Source organism: Arachis stenosperma, chromosome 4, assembly GCF_014773155.1.
Source record: "Arachis stenosperma cultivar V10309 chromosome 4, arast.V10309.gnm1.PFL2, whole genome shotgun sequence".
Lineage (NCBI taxonomy): Eukaryota > Viridiplantae > Streptophyta > Magnoliopsida > Fabales > Fabaceae > Arachis > Arachis stenosperma.
In genome coordinates this window covers 142220232-142233029 of record NC_080380.1, presented here as the reverse complement: position 1 = coordinate 142233029, position 12798 = coordinate 142220232, and the positions used below count along the sequence as shown (strand labels likewise).

Here is a 12798-nt window from a genome sequence, read left to right as displayed (position 1 = left end):
TTCACTGCATGTACTCTTCTTTTTTTTAAATGTATATTTAAATTTTTATTTTTGTAGAGCTTGACCATAAAAAAATTATTATAAATTCAGATTTGGTTTGATCTTTGGAGAGTAGATTAGCATGAGTTGATGTTTCCATTGTTGCATGCAGCTAGTTTAGCAATTTGTCTTTCTTCTTTTTTCTGGTTGGAAATTGTTATCAATTTATTTGAAATTTATTTGTAAAAATAAGGAAATTCGATTTATTTGAACTCTTGTCTTATTTGTTTTTTAAAATGTAAAGTGATATTAGATTAATACACATTATAATTTTGTATTATGTGTTTGATTGAATTATTTGATTAGTCTAATAGTTATAAATTGTAGTAGAAAAATGATAGTGATGACAGAAAAAAAAGTGGTGATAGTGGTATTTTTTTTTATAAGGATAATATTGACATTTGTAATTTAGTGTCATGTCTTATGTAAAGTTGTCAAACAAAGTAAAAAGTTTGTGTCTCATTATGTCTATGTTCTTGTGTCTATGTTTAAACTCATACATGAACCAAACACAGCCTAACGTCACTATTATTCCCAATATTTAACGACAAAATTTTTGAGAAACACTTTATTTGTCACTAAAATTTAAAAAAATGTCATCACCTGCTTATTCTGTCGCTATTTCAGCTATATCCGTCACTAATTAGAGACAAAAAAATTTTGCCACAAAATTTTGTTGCTATGCAAAAAATTCTAATAGTGAATCGGCTATTATTTTAAGGTGAAAACTCAGGTACAGTCAATTTTATGTAAAGTTGATAGTTGAGAATCATTAAATGATTTGACTTATTTGACTAAATTGTTATCTACCGGCTCTCAATTATCAACTTCACATGAAGTTGACTACACTTAAGTTTCCACCTTATTTTAAATTATTTTTTATTTTAAATTCTAAAACTATAAATCTTAAACCTTCAATTATAAATTCTAAATCCTAAATTTTCAAAAAAAAAAAAGAGTTATTATAATTTAAAAAAATAATATTAACTAATTAAGAATTAATTTCTTACAATAGAGACTATAATTATAAAGTTAACCCCCTTTTTATTGGTTCTATTTTTATATAGATTTTCTTTTTATGGCTTAGACAAAGCAAATACTATAGCTTAGTAGTGTTTATTCTTCTTTATTTACTTTATACTTTTTATTTCTTCTCTTTCTTTTATATATTTATTTATTGTATAGTATTATTGCTATGATTTAACCTCTGGCCCAAGTTGTTAGATATGGTTATAAACTTATAATCTTTTTATGCTAATGACGACATTGTTATATATTAAGCTAACTAGATTCCAACTTTACTTCAAAGGCTCTATAATGGAATGTTGCACTTTCTATATTCGTTTGCTATGAAAGTGTGGAAGATTAGGAATATTGGTGTGGGCAATAACGTACCTGTAGCTAAAATTCTCTATAGAAGTCACTTCTAATACTAATATTAGATGTAATTAAATTTCTTATTGATAAATAAAAGAATATAAATAATTACATCTTTAATAACGCCTCTTTTTATTTGTATAAATTTTATTTTTTTAACAAATATTAAAATTCTAAATATAAAAATTTTAGTATTATATTATAATAAAATGACTTATTTAAAACTTAAATTGATCTGTATATACCTATCGTGAAAGAAGCCACAAATTATTATTACACGAATCTTGTGTTGACATATTTTCAACGATGGTCTAACAATATCCAGAACATTGATTTTTCGAAATCTCAACGTGAGGTGCAAATTTATTAGTCCTATTCAGTTATGCCGAACATTAGAGACATTATTAATGGGGTGCAATTACCGATTTAGAACAGAAAAGAAGGTTCGGACGGCAATTATCTTATTTTTTATAAATAAATTGAATTAATGAGAATTTTAGCTTTGGTGGACTAATAAATATAAAAAAAATGAATATTGTGATTTATAAATTATAATCGCGGCGCATATTAGATAGGTGTGGAAGTTTTTTGTTTTTAAAAAAATGGAGAAAATGAAAAAGAAGTGATAGATGTTAAAGAGGTGAGGGAAGCCACACTTAACAAAACGCCAACGAAGGAGGGTTTCTGAGAGCACCAGTCTCACGCACGACACAAGTCACAACTCATCTAACTAACAATGCGTTAAAACGTTTTTAGAGAGAGAAACTCAGATAACGCAAAACTTAACTGCTGCTTCTTCTCCTTCTTCTTCTCTCTCAGATCTGTTCTCATAAACCCTAATTTTCCCTATTTTTCTTTCCAAGATTCTCTCTTTCTTTCTCCTCTTTACGATCCTTCCATATTCCCCCTTTTCATCTCAACTTTATTTTGTCGTCCCTCCATTTTTAATCACTTTTTTTTTTTCTTTATCACTTTCCGTTTGTTTCCCGAGAAAATCACCTCTCTGACGCCCTGTACCTTATCCTCTCCGACTTTCTCTCTGCTCTCCAATCCGTTTCTTGCTCCATTTCTCCCAGCATTTAGCTGATTGATGCAACTTTCCTGGTTGATTGGATTTTCCGGGAAAGTTGGTGATTTTCCGGGATAGTATTTTCCCCTCTCTTTTCCGGGAAACTAAGGAATTCTAGATTGCTGAACAACTCGATGATGATTATGATGATGATGTAGTGGAGTGAATGAGACCAAACTTATAATAATAACAGCAGCAGTAGTACGAATGGACGATAGAGGTGGATCGTTCGTTGCTGTTAGGAGGATTTCGCAGGGTATTGATCGAAGCAACACGTGCCATTCAACCTCTGGTAAAAATGACTCTGAATTCTATCACCTAAAATTTTTCCCGTGATTTTCGCAGATATATCTCTATATTCTACTTTCGTAACGTTTGATTCCTTTTGTGTTTTTTCCTTCCTTTTTTTTCGCCTTTTATTATAGTGATGAATCTTTAAATCGAGATTGATCCCGGATTTTTTACTTGCGTGATGTTTGCGGATATTCAAAATTGCCTTGGTGGGTGCATTTATACATTTATTGCTTTCTTTGGATCGGTATTTTCCCCTTTTTCGTTGTTGTTGTTAGAGATCTCTATTCAGCTCAGTTTAATATGAAAGATGCTACTATTAGAGCCAAAAGAGCTTTTACTGTGCTTAATTCATGTATGAATGTTATGTGTAATAGGGTTATCTCATAGATCTAGCATTCTTGAAGTGCCCCTCTTTTTATGTATGTTGGAAATAAATGTTTCTGTCATCATTTTTTGTGTTGATGTGAAACTGCGCTTTACTAATTGAGTGTAGAAATAGTGGAAAACTCTAATTGAAGTTAGTTATTATGGTTTGGTAAAGCCAGTGGTTGGAAGTATTGTTGAAACTAATGATTTATATTTGAAAATTGGACTTACTGTTGATGAAATGAAATAATATGAAAGGGATCAGAGAAGACTCGAATTAAACAAAAGCTGTTATGCACTGAGGATATCTCGTCAGTAATTAAAATTCATTATTTCTGCCCTTCAGCTGTTTTATATATTTGTAAAGTATTGCTGAAACTATTGATTTATATTCAAAAATTGTAATTGCTATTTATGAAATCAAATAATACGAAAGGAATCAGAGAAGAATCAAATTGAACAAAAGCTGTTATGTACCGAGGATAACTAGTCAGTAATTAAAGTTCATGATTCCTGTCCTTCAGTTGTTTTATATATTTGCAGTGCAAAAATTTGAAGCTCAATCTTCATTTATGGGCAGTTTTATTTTGTTACAGCTGAGATTGTGACAGGATCAACAGCATGGCTTGGCAGAGGTCTGTCTTGTGTCTGTGCACAGAGGAGAGAGAGTGATGCTCGTCCCTCTTTTGATCTAACTCCAGTCCAGGTATTATTTTATTTCTAATTTATTCTTTTATTTAATTGATATATTACTTTATTAAGTAATGGTTGATGCTGTGTTTACTGAACATAGAATTTAGTGCGGAACATGAGTTTTGTTTCAGTAGACCTTTGGTTATGTCTGATTTATATCTTACTCTGAATTGTAATGCCATAAGTAATGGGGTTTTTGTATAAAATTTTTCTCGGTTCGCGTTCTAAAGCTTTTGAGATAAAAATGACACGTGCATACTCTCCCTATTTTCCATTTACGTTTTGCTACAACAAATTCTCAATGCTGAATTTTGTTCATTAGGAGGAAAGCCTACAGAGGTTACAGAGTCGTATAGATGTCCCGTATGATAGTTCTATTCCTGAGCACCAGGTATTATATTAATAATTTTCAGGTTATTGTAAGTATGTGACAGTATCCATGTGGCTTATTTCCATAAGCAATGTAATTTATATTTGCTATTGATGATCTTAGGATGCTCTAAGGGCTTTATGGAATGCTGCATATCCTGAGGAAGAACTCCATGGCTTGATTTCTGAGCAGTGGAAGGAAATGGGCTGGCAAGGGAAGGATCCATCGACAGATTTTAGGTAAATATTAAACTGGTGGATTTCTTCTGGATGCTGTGACTTCTATAACTAGTTTATAATGCCTATTATTCCTATTTGACAGGGGTGGTGGTTTCATATCATTGGAGAATTTGCTGTTCTTTGCCAGGAATTTCCCGGTATGAGCTGTTTATTTTTCTCTTTTCCTTTTTTTTTTTTTTACCCTCCCACTCTTTTTGATGTAATAAATTATTTGGTGACTTAACGTAGACCAAAACCAATGTTTAGATTCAAAAGAAGTCCTGTTGTGGTTAACAAATCAATCATATTAATATATTTGATCCAACATAAAAGACTAATTTTGTTACTAATAACAAGAAAGGGACTTCTACACTTAATAGAGATTGTGTTGTCTGGCACTGCGTTCTTTCTCGTGAATTGGCTTGCCTAAGCATCAAATTTTGGATTTTGCAGAAATCGTTTCAGGATCTTTTGCGGAAGCAGGAAGGAGACCGGTCAGTGTGGGAATACCCATTTGCTGTTGCTGGTGTTAACATCACATTTATGCTTATTCAGATGCTGGATCTTGAAGCAGGTTTGTTAGTTCTTCTGTTCTAAGTTAAATTTTCAGTCTCAGCAGTTTGCATATATATCTTGTCTAAACTGATGAATGGAGGATGCCTTTATATATGTGCAGATTTCATAGGGCACTATGTAAAGGGTGTTATTTGCTGATAGGGATATGGTTGTTTTAATTTACACTTTTCTTTTTACATACTTCTGTATGCCAAGTGGTAATTTACCATTTGTCATTATTTATTTACTGGATGATATATTCTAATTGTTAGGATTAGGTTTGTATAGTGGCTTGTTTTCATTTCACAAAAATCCTGTTCCATTTTAGTTGAAATGATGGAAGATATTGGTCACATGAATCGAATGACATGGGTTAACCTCGTACAATTCACTTCTTACTTTTAGGCATGAAATAGTATTGTTGGGCCCTTGTTCTTAAAACAACATTTCTTTTTCCCTGGTACAAGCAATGTGGGCTCACTACTGTTATCCCAACATGCTGGCAACCTTCTAATGTTTTTACTATGTTTCTGGTTTGAGATGTAATATGTGACTGTTTCTAATACAGGCTTCTGCTTGTAGATTATGTTACTTGTTTCCATGTAATTTGTTCCATTTGATCGAGTTATCTGCTAATAATTTTCTTTGCCTTGACGACAGTCAAACCACGGACACTGGTGGGAGCAACATTTCTAAAATTTCTTGCAGGTAACCTTGATTTCCAATCCTGATAATCTATTAAGTTTATGAGAAATGCAATTTTCTATGAAAAGGGACTTGATGCTTGACAAAAAATTCTTTGGATGATTTCCTTCCATCTTAGTCACTTCCACCTTTTGCTCTCTCATAATTTAGTCTTTGCTATTTATTTCATATGTCTCCAAAATTCACAAAGTACTTTGTACAAAATTGCATATTTGTGTGAGTGTAACTAACTGAATTCAGTTATGCATGCATGACAGAAAATGAATCAGCTTTTGATCTTCTCTATTGTATAACATTCAAGCTGATGGATCATCAATGGCTTTCCATGCGTGCGTCATACATGGATTTTAATGTAAGTATTCCTTATCCTCATTTTGATTGATACCGATAGGACAGGATATGGCAGAACTGCAGAGGCAACCTTTAAATACATAAAAGGTATTCTTAAGATCAATATTTACTGATTTATGTATTAATTATAACAGACAGTAATGAAAGCAACGCGCCGGCAGCTGGAGAAAGAGCTTCTGCTTGAAGACCTAACACGGCTAGAAGATGTACCCTCATACAAACTTCTTTCACGATAGTATCTGAAGACTACTAGCTTTAGCTAGAAGGTGTTTTTGTACTTGATGTGATGCACTTATGATATCCATACCTGCCGTTTCAGCCTTTAACCTTCTAACATTTGAGTAGGACTGAGACAAGCTTAAGAACGACATCACGACGATCTAGAGGCACTGGTAAAACTTTAAATCTAGTCAGAAGGTGATATTCTTGGCTGACACACTGCCGGGGGAGTTTGAAATATAGGTTTGCTTGGTACCAAAGAGATTAGATTGTAATGGATTGCGGTTTGTCTATATATTTCCTTGACGTCCATTATTGGGCAAATGCTGCTTGCAGTCTTGTATTAGGGGCTGGTGTACTTAAAGTTGCTTACATCTTGGTGGCCTTGTTTGTGAAAGGAATCCATATGCTGGTTATTTGTTTGAGTAATAGAATCAATATCTGAGTTGATTTTCTCTTTTAAAGTTTTTAACTAATCATTTTTGCTAGAAAATTTTCAAATCAATTTTGTGGAAGAAAATGCAGCTGCTCAACACATTCGGATCTCCATTTGAAATGGTTACTGTAGACATGGAGGTTCTTATATAGGTACCTTATCTGTGGATTCCATAGTTTCCGAGCCTTATAATTATGGAATATCTTGAATTTGTTAAGCAAGTTAGGTTTTGCTAGATGACGATACATTGGAGGATGCGAATTTGAAAATTATCCTCTACTGCAAGCTTGAAACACTTTCCAATTCTATTTCCATAGTGAAATATGGCCCAACCTCAGGTGTTTGGGTCATCATATCCATATCAATTTCCATCTCTTGCATAAGCTAGTTCAGTGTAACACATCAAATTGAGTAATTTATTATAATTATTTCTTCATCATGAAATTCAAGCCATCATCTCAGTAGTTAGCAACTCAATTTGCTAGCTAATGCCTTCATTATTCTTGCTGCTTTTAATACTAAAGAAAAATGTACTACTTAGCAATATAAAAATAAAGGGTCCATATAACATTTTTAAACACCCTTTCATCATTTGTATTGTCCGATTTGGCAGATGATTTATGGGTATAAAAATAAATACCTGAATTCGAGATCCTACTAAAATTGGGAGTAATTTTGGTAATTTATACCACCTTCACCTAGTACGACCCAAAAAAAAAATACAAATAGCAAAACTTTTATCATTCCATATTTGAAACAACTTAATGAAGAATGTAGAATGATACGTAGATGGAGTAGTTCATATATGAATGCAGATTTAAGCATTAACAAATAACAATAAATACATAGAAATCTGTTTCTTAATCATAACAAAAGATTTGTGGACAAATTTTCTGTTTCCCATGTCTCTTCAATTATATGAAGGAAAATATTATTAAAAAGAAGTGAAACATTCATGGTCTGAAGAATTTGAGTCATCGGAAGGGATGTGATTGTGTCTACCTTCATAAGTGGTTATCACCATTCTACAATCTTCTGAGAGTCTTTCAACTCTCTTCTTCACCCTGCAGTTGCTATGTGTACACCTGTAATAACTCCTGCAATATAATATTATGTAATATACCAATTATATTTTTTAACAAATTAATCAAAGTTGTTTAGTGTGGGAGTGAAATAAATAATGCACCTTAAAGAGAATCTAATAAGTTTCCTTGTGTAAATTAATAAATTTATGATGGAACAACAAAATAGTTTCTGAGTGAATGAAATATTTCACTTGTTCTTTCGTTTGTTTAATTCCCTTGTAATTTGTAGTGAAATCTTTTTCTATTATTAATTATAAATTAAGGTTTTGCTTAATGTACTTGTGAATAAAAAATAGTAGTTTTATTGTTTTAATGGACCTGAACTATGTCTATACGTAATTTTGAAATAATATCTTTTATTATTGGCATGGTTAAAGATATACAATTTTTTCTTTTTGCATCAAGCAAACATTATATCATCAAATAAAACTCGTGTTCTTCATTTTCAAAGTTCTATCTTATTGCCTTATTGGTTGTTAAACAATGTATGTTAGTACCATCACCATAAAATTTGTAACCTTTTCTTCCCAGTTCATGAAGTTATTCTTTCAATAATTAAATTTTCCATTTTCTAATTTTCCTATAATTAGATTGCACTTCTAATAAGTTGTAACTACATTACCTACCTTTAAGTGCAATTTTGTAATGATGATATGAGATAGAAATATATAATTGGGCTTTCTTAAGTTTTAGGACACACATTGAATACGATTTGGTGTTTGACCACTTTGTAAAACATTCAACAGTCCCTTCCCATGCACGTTACATGCATATATATACTTAACAATCATATTATAAATAATAATAATAATCCTTTCAAGATAAAGTGATAAATTCTGATAGATATGTACCAACTTATATATTTCTCTACCCGTAAACTATTATGTCTTATTTAGCTTTAAGGCCGCATTTATTTATAGAGACAGGACACTAGACAGAGATACTGAGATATAAAATCGTGTTTAATATATAAGATATCGATAGAGATATTGTGCTCAAAGACACTAAATTAATATATTTTGTGTTCATCATAACAAAAAAAACACAACAACACTAACAAAAGATACAACTTATTTTTTATTTTATCTTTTATTATTCGTATTAATTTTTTCTAATTATATTTTTTCAATTTTTTAAATAAATAAAAATGAGAATAAATTTAATTTTTATAATTTATTCTATTTTATTATTAAATAGAATACAAAGATATTAAATTCTATGTTTATATTTTTTATATCTTATTTTTAATTAGTGTCTTATCTTATCCTATTTTAAAAAATAACCAGAGGGTAAATGACTTGAAATTGCATCATAAATAGTACTTTAAGATCATCTTTTGATGACAAATATATTCACAAATTTAAGTGGCCTATATCAAGACTCTCAAATCATAGAGATCCACGCATTATAAAAATACTTAATATTTAGCTGCTAGGTGATCTTATAGTTATATAAGATTTTTATACAATGTTAATGTTAATGTATAGTAATTAAATTAATTAGAATTATGAAAAAAAAAAGAAATATGTAAAAGTTGTAGTTAATAGTGCCAAGGTAATACCATTCATCTGGAAATTAAAAGCGTCGAAATTTTGGCGGATTTAATTTCTAGGTCATGCATGCATCAAGTACTCAAAAGGCATGAAAAGCTAAAAGTTAAGACAAATTAAAACATTGAACACATGATAAATTACTTCTTCCATTTTAAAATAACTTTTAAGAAACCATTGTACTTAGATATAAAATAAGTTTAAATGCATTAGTGTTTTAGTATATATAAAAAACAAAAGTCAAAAAACGACCGTTATTTTAAATGGCTGAAATATTATAATAAATTGATCAATCCCATAGCAAGTTTGTTTGGTTTTATCATTCTAGTCAAAGAGATTAGGGCGTGATTACTTCCACAAATTAAATTATAAATTTTTTTAATTAGTTATAAACTTAATTACAGTACTACAAGTTTACATATGGAACTCCAGGCATGCACTCATTTTCATATATGTTGGATGTTGGATATATGTTAGTCATAGAAATTAATACCATTGCAAATAAATTGGATGGTATTGGAAGAAGGTATGGAATATTGGCGACCCTATACTGCACCATATTGTCAAAACTCTAATAATTAGTATTCTGAGTGATAATATATTAATTCTTTTTTCCCTCTCTCCTTAATTATCAATATATTATTTATATTATTTCATCTGAAACTAAGTCTAAGGGTGAAAATCCTCTGTCACTCAATACTATTAATCCTATTAACATTCTTTAGAACAAAAAGTTTAGTCACTATAAATTCATAATATACATTTTCAATTATAATTTTCAAAACTAATATATATCTAATCATATATAAAAATTACTAATATCAATTTGATGCATGCATTGATGGCTATTAATCTTGTGATGACTGTGACAATTTCATCATTGATTTACTGCCGACACAACAGTATACTTTTTTCAAAAAAAAAAAAAAAGGACATTTTACCTTTGTTTCTCCGGGTATAATGCCATTGATGTTGCCATTGTACTCAACAATATGCATTTTTCATCTGCATATATATTGATAGATTCTCCTATTCTCCAAAAGTGGAAAAATCCTAAGCCTCATGGATAACATTTTTTTAACCGTTTTGTTGAATGTCTTCTACTTGTGATTAATTCATTAATTATATTCTTCCATATGAATGTAACTATTTTAGGAGAATAATTATTTCTTTCAGTTCAGTTGACAGTTTAATTATGTGTTCCTTTATCAAAATTAAGAAGGTGCTATTTTAAAATTAATTTCACATGTATATGAATCAATAGTATATATGATGTTAATACTTTTTAGTAAAAGTAACAATTCATTGTTTTCCGTTAAATATATGGATTTATTAAGGTTAATAAGGTTATTGGATGATTAATTAACTAACTAATTAATTACCTTGGATGAAGGCTATTCTTGACAACTTTTTGGCCATATTTCCTCCATTTATAACCATCATCAAGAACATCAACATCACTTCTTGTTTGGAAACAAAACCTTGGCTCTCTTAGTTTCCTTCTCATTTTCACCTTGTTCTTCTCTGTGGCTGCACTACTCTTCCACCTATCACAACACACCATATACATTAACTTACATAAATTATTTATTATATTATATGGTTAATAGTCTTAATAATTAGATAGAAATAGAGATTTATAATAATAGTAAAATAGAGAGCATGTGGAGTAGTCAGTGATGCAACTGTGTAAAAAGTAGATTCAGCTATCAATGAGAATCAAGACTATTTTCGAGTCTTTAAGTTCATAATTTCATATTTCATATTATTGCTCCGATCCTTCTTCAAAACCAAAACACAAAAGAAGATTATATTATGCACATAGTAGTTAGAAACCACACATTTTATGATCACAATAAGCTTAATAAATATCTTCCTATTTTTGTATATAGTTATATTTATTGATTAATTACCACATGCACATGCACTCTAATAAATAATAGAGAGAAGGATACCATGTAATATTATTGTTGCCTTCACTAGAATTTCCAGTGCAATTTTCATCATTCACAGCCTTTGGATCCAGAGTTCCCACCTAAAAATTTATCATAAAGAAAAAAAAATTAAGAAGAAAAAAGTTCATAGAAAAATACCCTACAATTAAAAAGACACAAGAGAGAGAAAGCAAAAATAAAATAAAACCAAAAATTTCTAACTAGGGTGAAGATCAAAACTTCATCCTTCTATAAAAATACCTGCTTGTTATGCCAATTTTTTGTTGTGGCGGTTGTGGTTGCAATTGTGGCGGGCGTAGTGGTGGTGGCAAGGATGGTGGCAGCATCTAAGGATTGAGAGAGTTGAGAAGATTGAGATTGTGATGAAGTAGGTGACAAGAAGCCAAGAAGGTGGTTTTCTTCAAACTGAACAAAGTTCATTTCATGGATTATGGCTTGTGAAGGTGTGGTGATGTTGGTGAATGGAACTTGAAGCTCATAATTGGGAACACCACTTCTCTCTCCTCCTTGCATATCCCACTTCTTATTATATATAATAATTCTTAATTGAACTTTGGAGTACTATATAATTGATCTTCTTCTTCTTCTTCCCTTTAATTAATTAATCTTGTAATTTTCATAAAGATATAGTAGATAGCAACTACCACTTCCTCTTGAGATACATACCTAAACTTCTAGGGTATATAAAATTAATAAGGTTATGTTAGGAGGGTATATAGGACATGAGGCTTTGTAGTTTGGTCAATTGCTACTATAAGTTTGCCGGTTATGGTTTTCTTCTGATTTATTCCTCCTTGTTTTCTTTAGGGAAGTCTTTTCAGTCTTGGACTACTCTATCTCAAGGAATCTACATCAATGGGTGAAAGAAGATATTAAAAGAAAAAAAATTCTAGAGGGTTATCATTATTTTTAATTATTAGTTAGTTATCAATATTTAAAATTATGGAATAAAGTATATCGTTAAATTATTAACTAGTCTAAAAAAATTGAATTGATAGTTAAGTAACGACAAAAAATAATAAATTTTGATAATTTTTTAATATTTTTTTATTAAAAGATGAATATAAAACAATATTTTTAATTATATATATATAAACACACTTCTCTCTTTTTTTTTAATTATGAAAATGTTTTTTATTTTAGTTTTTTATGGTATCTTTTAATCTGGCAGATCAAGAATTAATCTGTCGCAATACAAAACTCTATTTAAGAGTTTATCGCTGGTTAATGAGTTGCTGCATGTCCAATACAAAATTCGGACCCTCAACATTTATGTAAGTGAACTAATAAACTAATTATTACACCAACTCAATTTGATTATGAAAAATATCTTTTATAGAGATGATTCTTATCATAAGTAGTCATAATTATAAATATAGCATTACTCTAAAATAATTAGTAAGACAATATATATGTCACACCTGAAATATTTAATTATTTAATAATGTCAAAAGTTGCCATGTATATATGACGCTGCTTTTAATTTTTGTTGAAGAAAAAAATTCTTTTATTTGAT

The 12798-nt window shown here is 30.1% G+C and overlaps 2 protein-coding genes across 3 annotated transcripts; one reads left to right on the top strand and one right to left on the bottom strand.

Annotated features, from left to right (window-relative positions):
* Positions 1-2024: 2024 nt before the first annotated feature.
* Positions 2025-7079, top strand: LOC130976237 (uncharacterized). Of its 2 annotated transcripts, XM_057901041.1 has the most exons (10): positions 2025-2777; positions 2911-2985; positions 3742-3851; positions 4161-4229; positions 4332-4447; positions 4530-4584; positions 4880-5000; positions 5642-5689; positions 5944-6038; positions 6172-7079. In XM_057901041.1, exons 2-10 carry the CDS (start codon positions 2958-2960, stop codon positions 6271-6273), a joined length of 744 nt encoding a protein of 247 aa, XP_057757024.1. In that variant the 5' UTR covers positions 2025-2777; positions 2911-2957; the 3' UTR covers positions 6274-7079. The 2 variants fall into 2 exon arrangements, with proteins under 2 accessions (XP_057757024.1, XP_057757023.1); XM_057901040.1 differs by lacking the exon at positions 2911-2985 and having other exon boundaries at positions 2028-2777; positions 6172-7076.
* A 407-nt stretch (positions 7080-7486) lies between these two features.
* On the bottom strand, positions 7487-11818 carry LOC130976624 (probable WRKY transcription factor 12). The gene is made up of 4 exons (XM_057901535.1): positions 11523-11818; positions 11283-11362; positions 10710-10874; positions 7487-7789 (listed from the first exon to the last, which is right to left on the bottom strand). The coding sequence occupies exons 1-4, from the start codon at positions 11793-11795 to the stop codon at positions 7627-7629; spliced, it is 681 nt and encodes a 226-aa protein (XP_057757518.1). The 5' UTR covers positions 11796-11818; the 3' UTR covers positions 7487-7626.
* Positions 11819-12798: the final 980 nt, after the last annotated feature.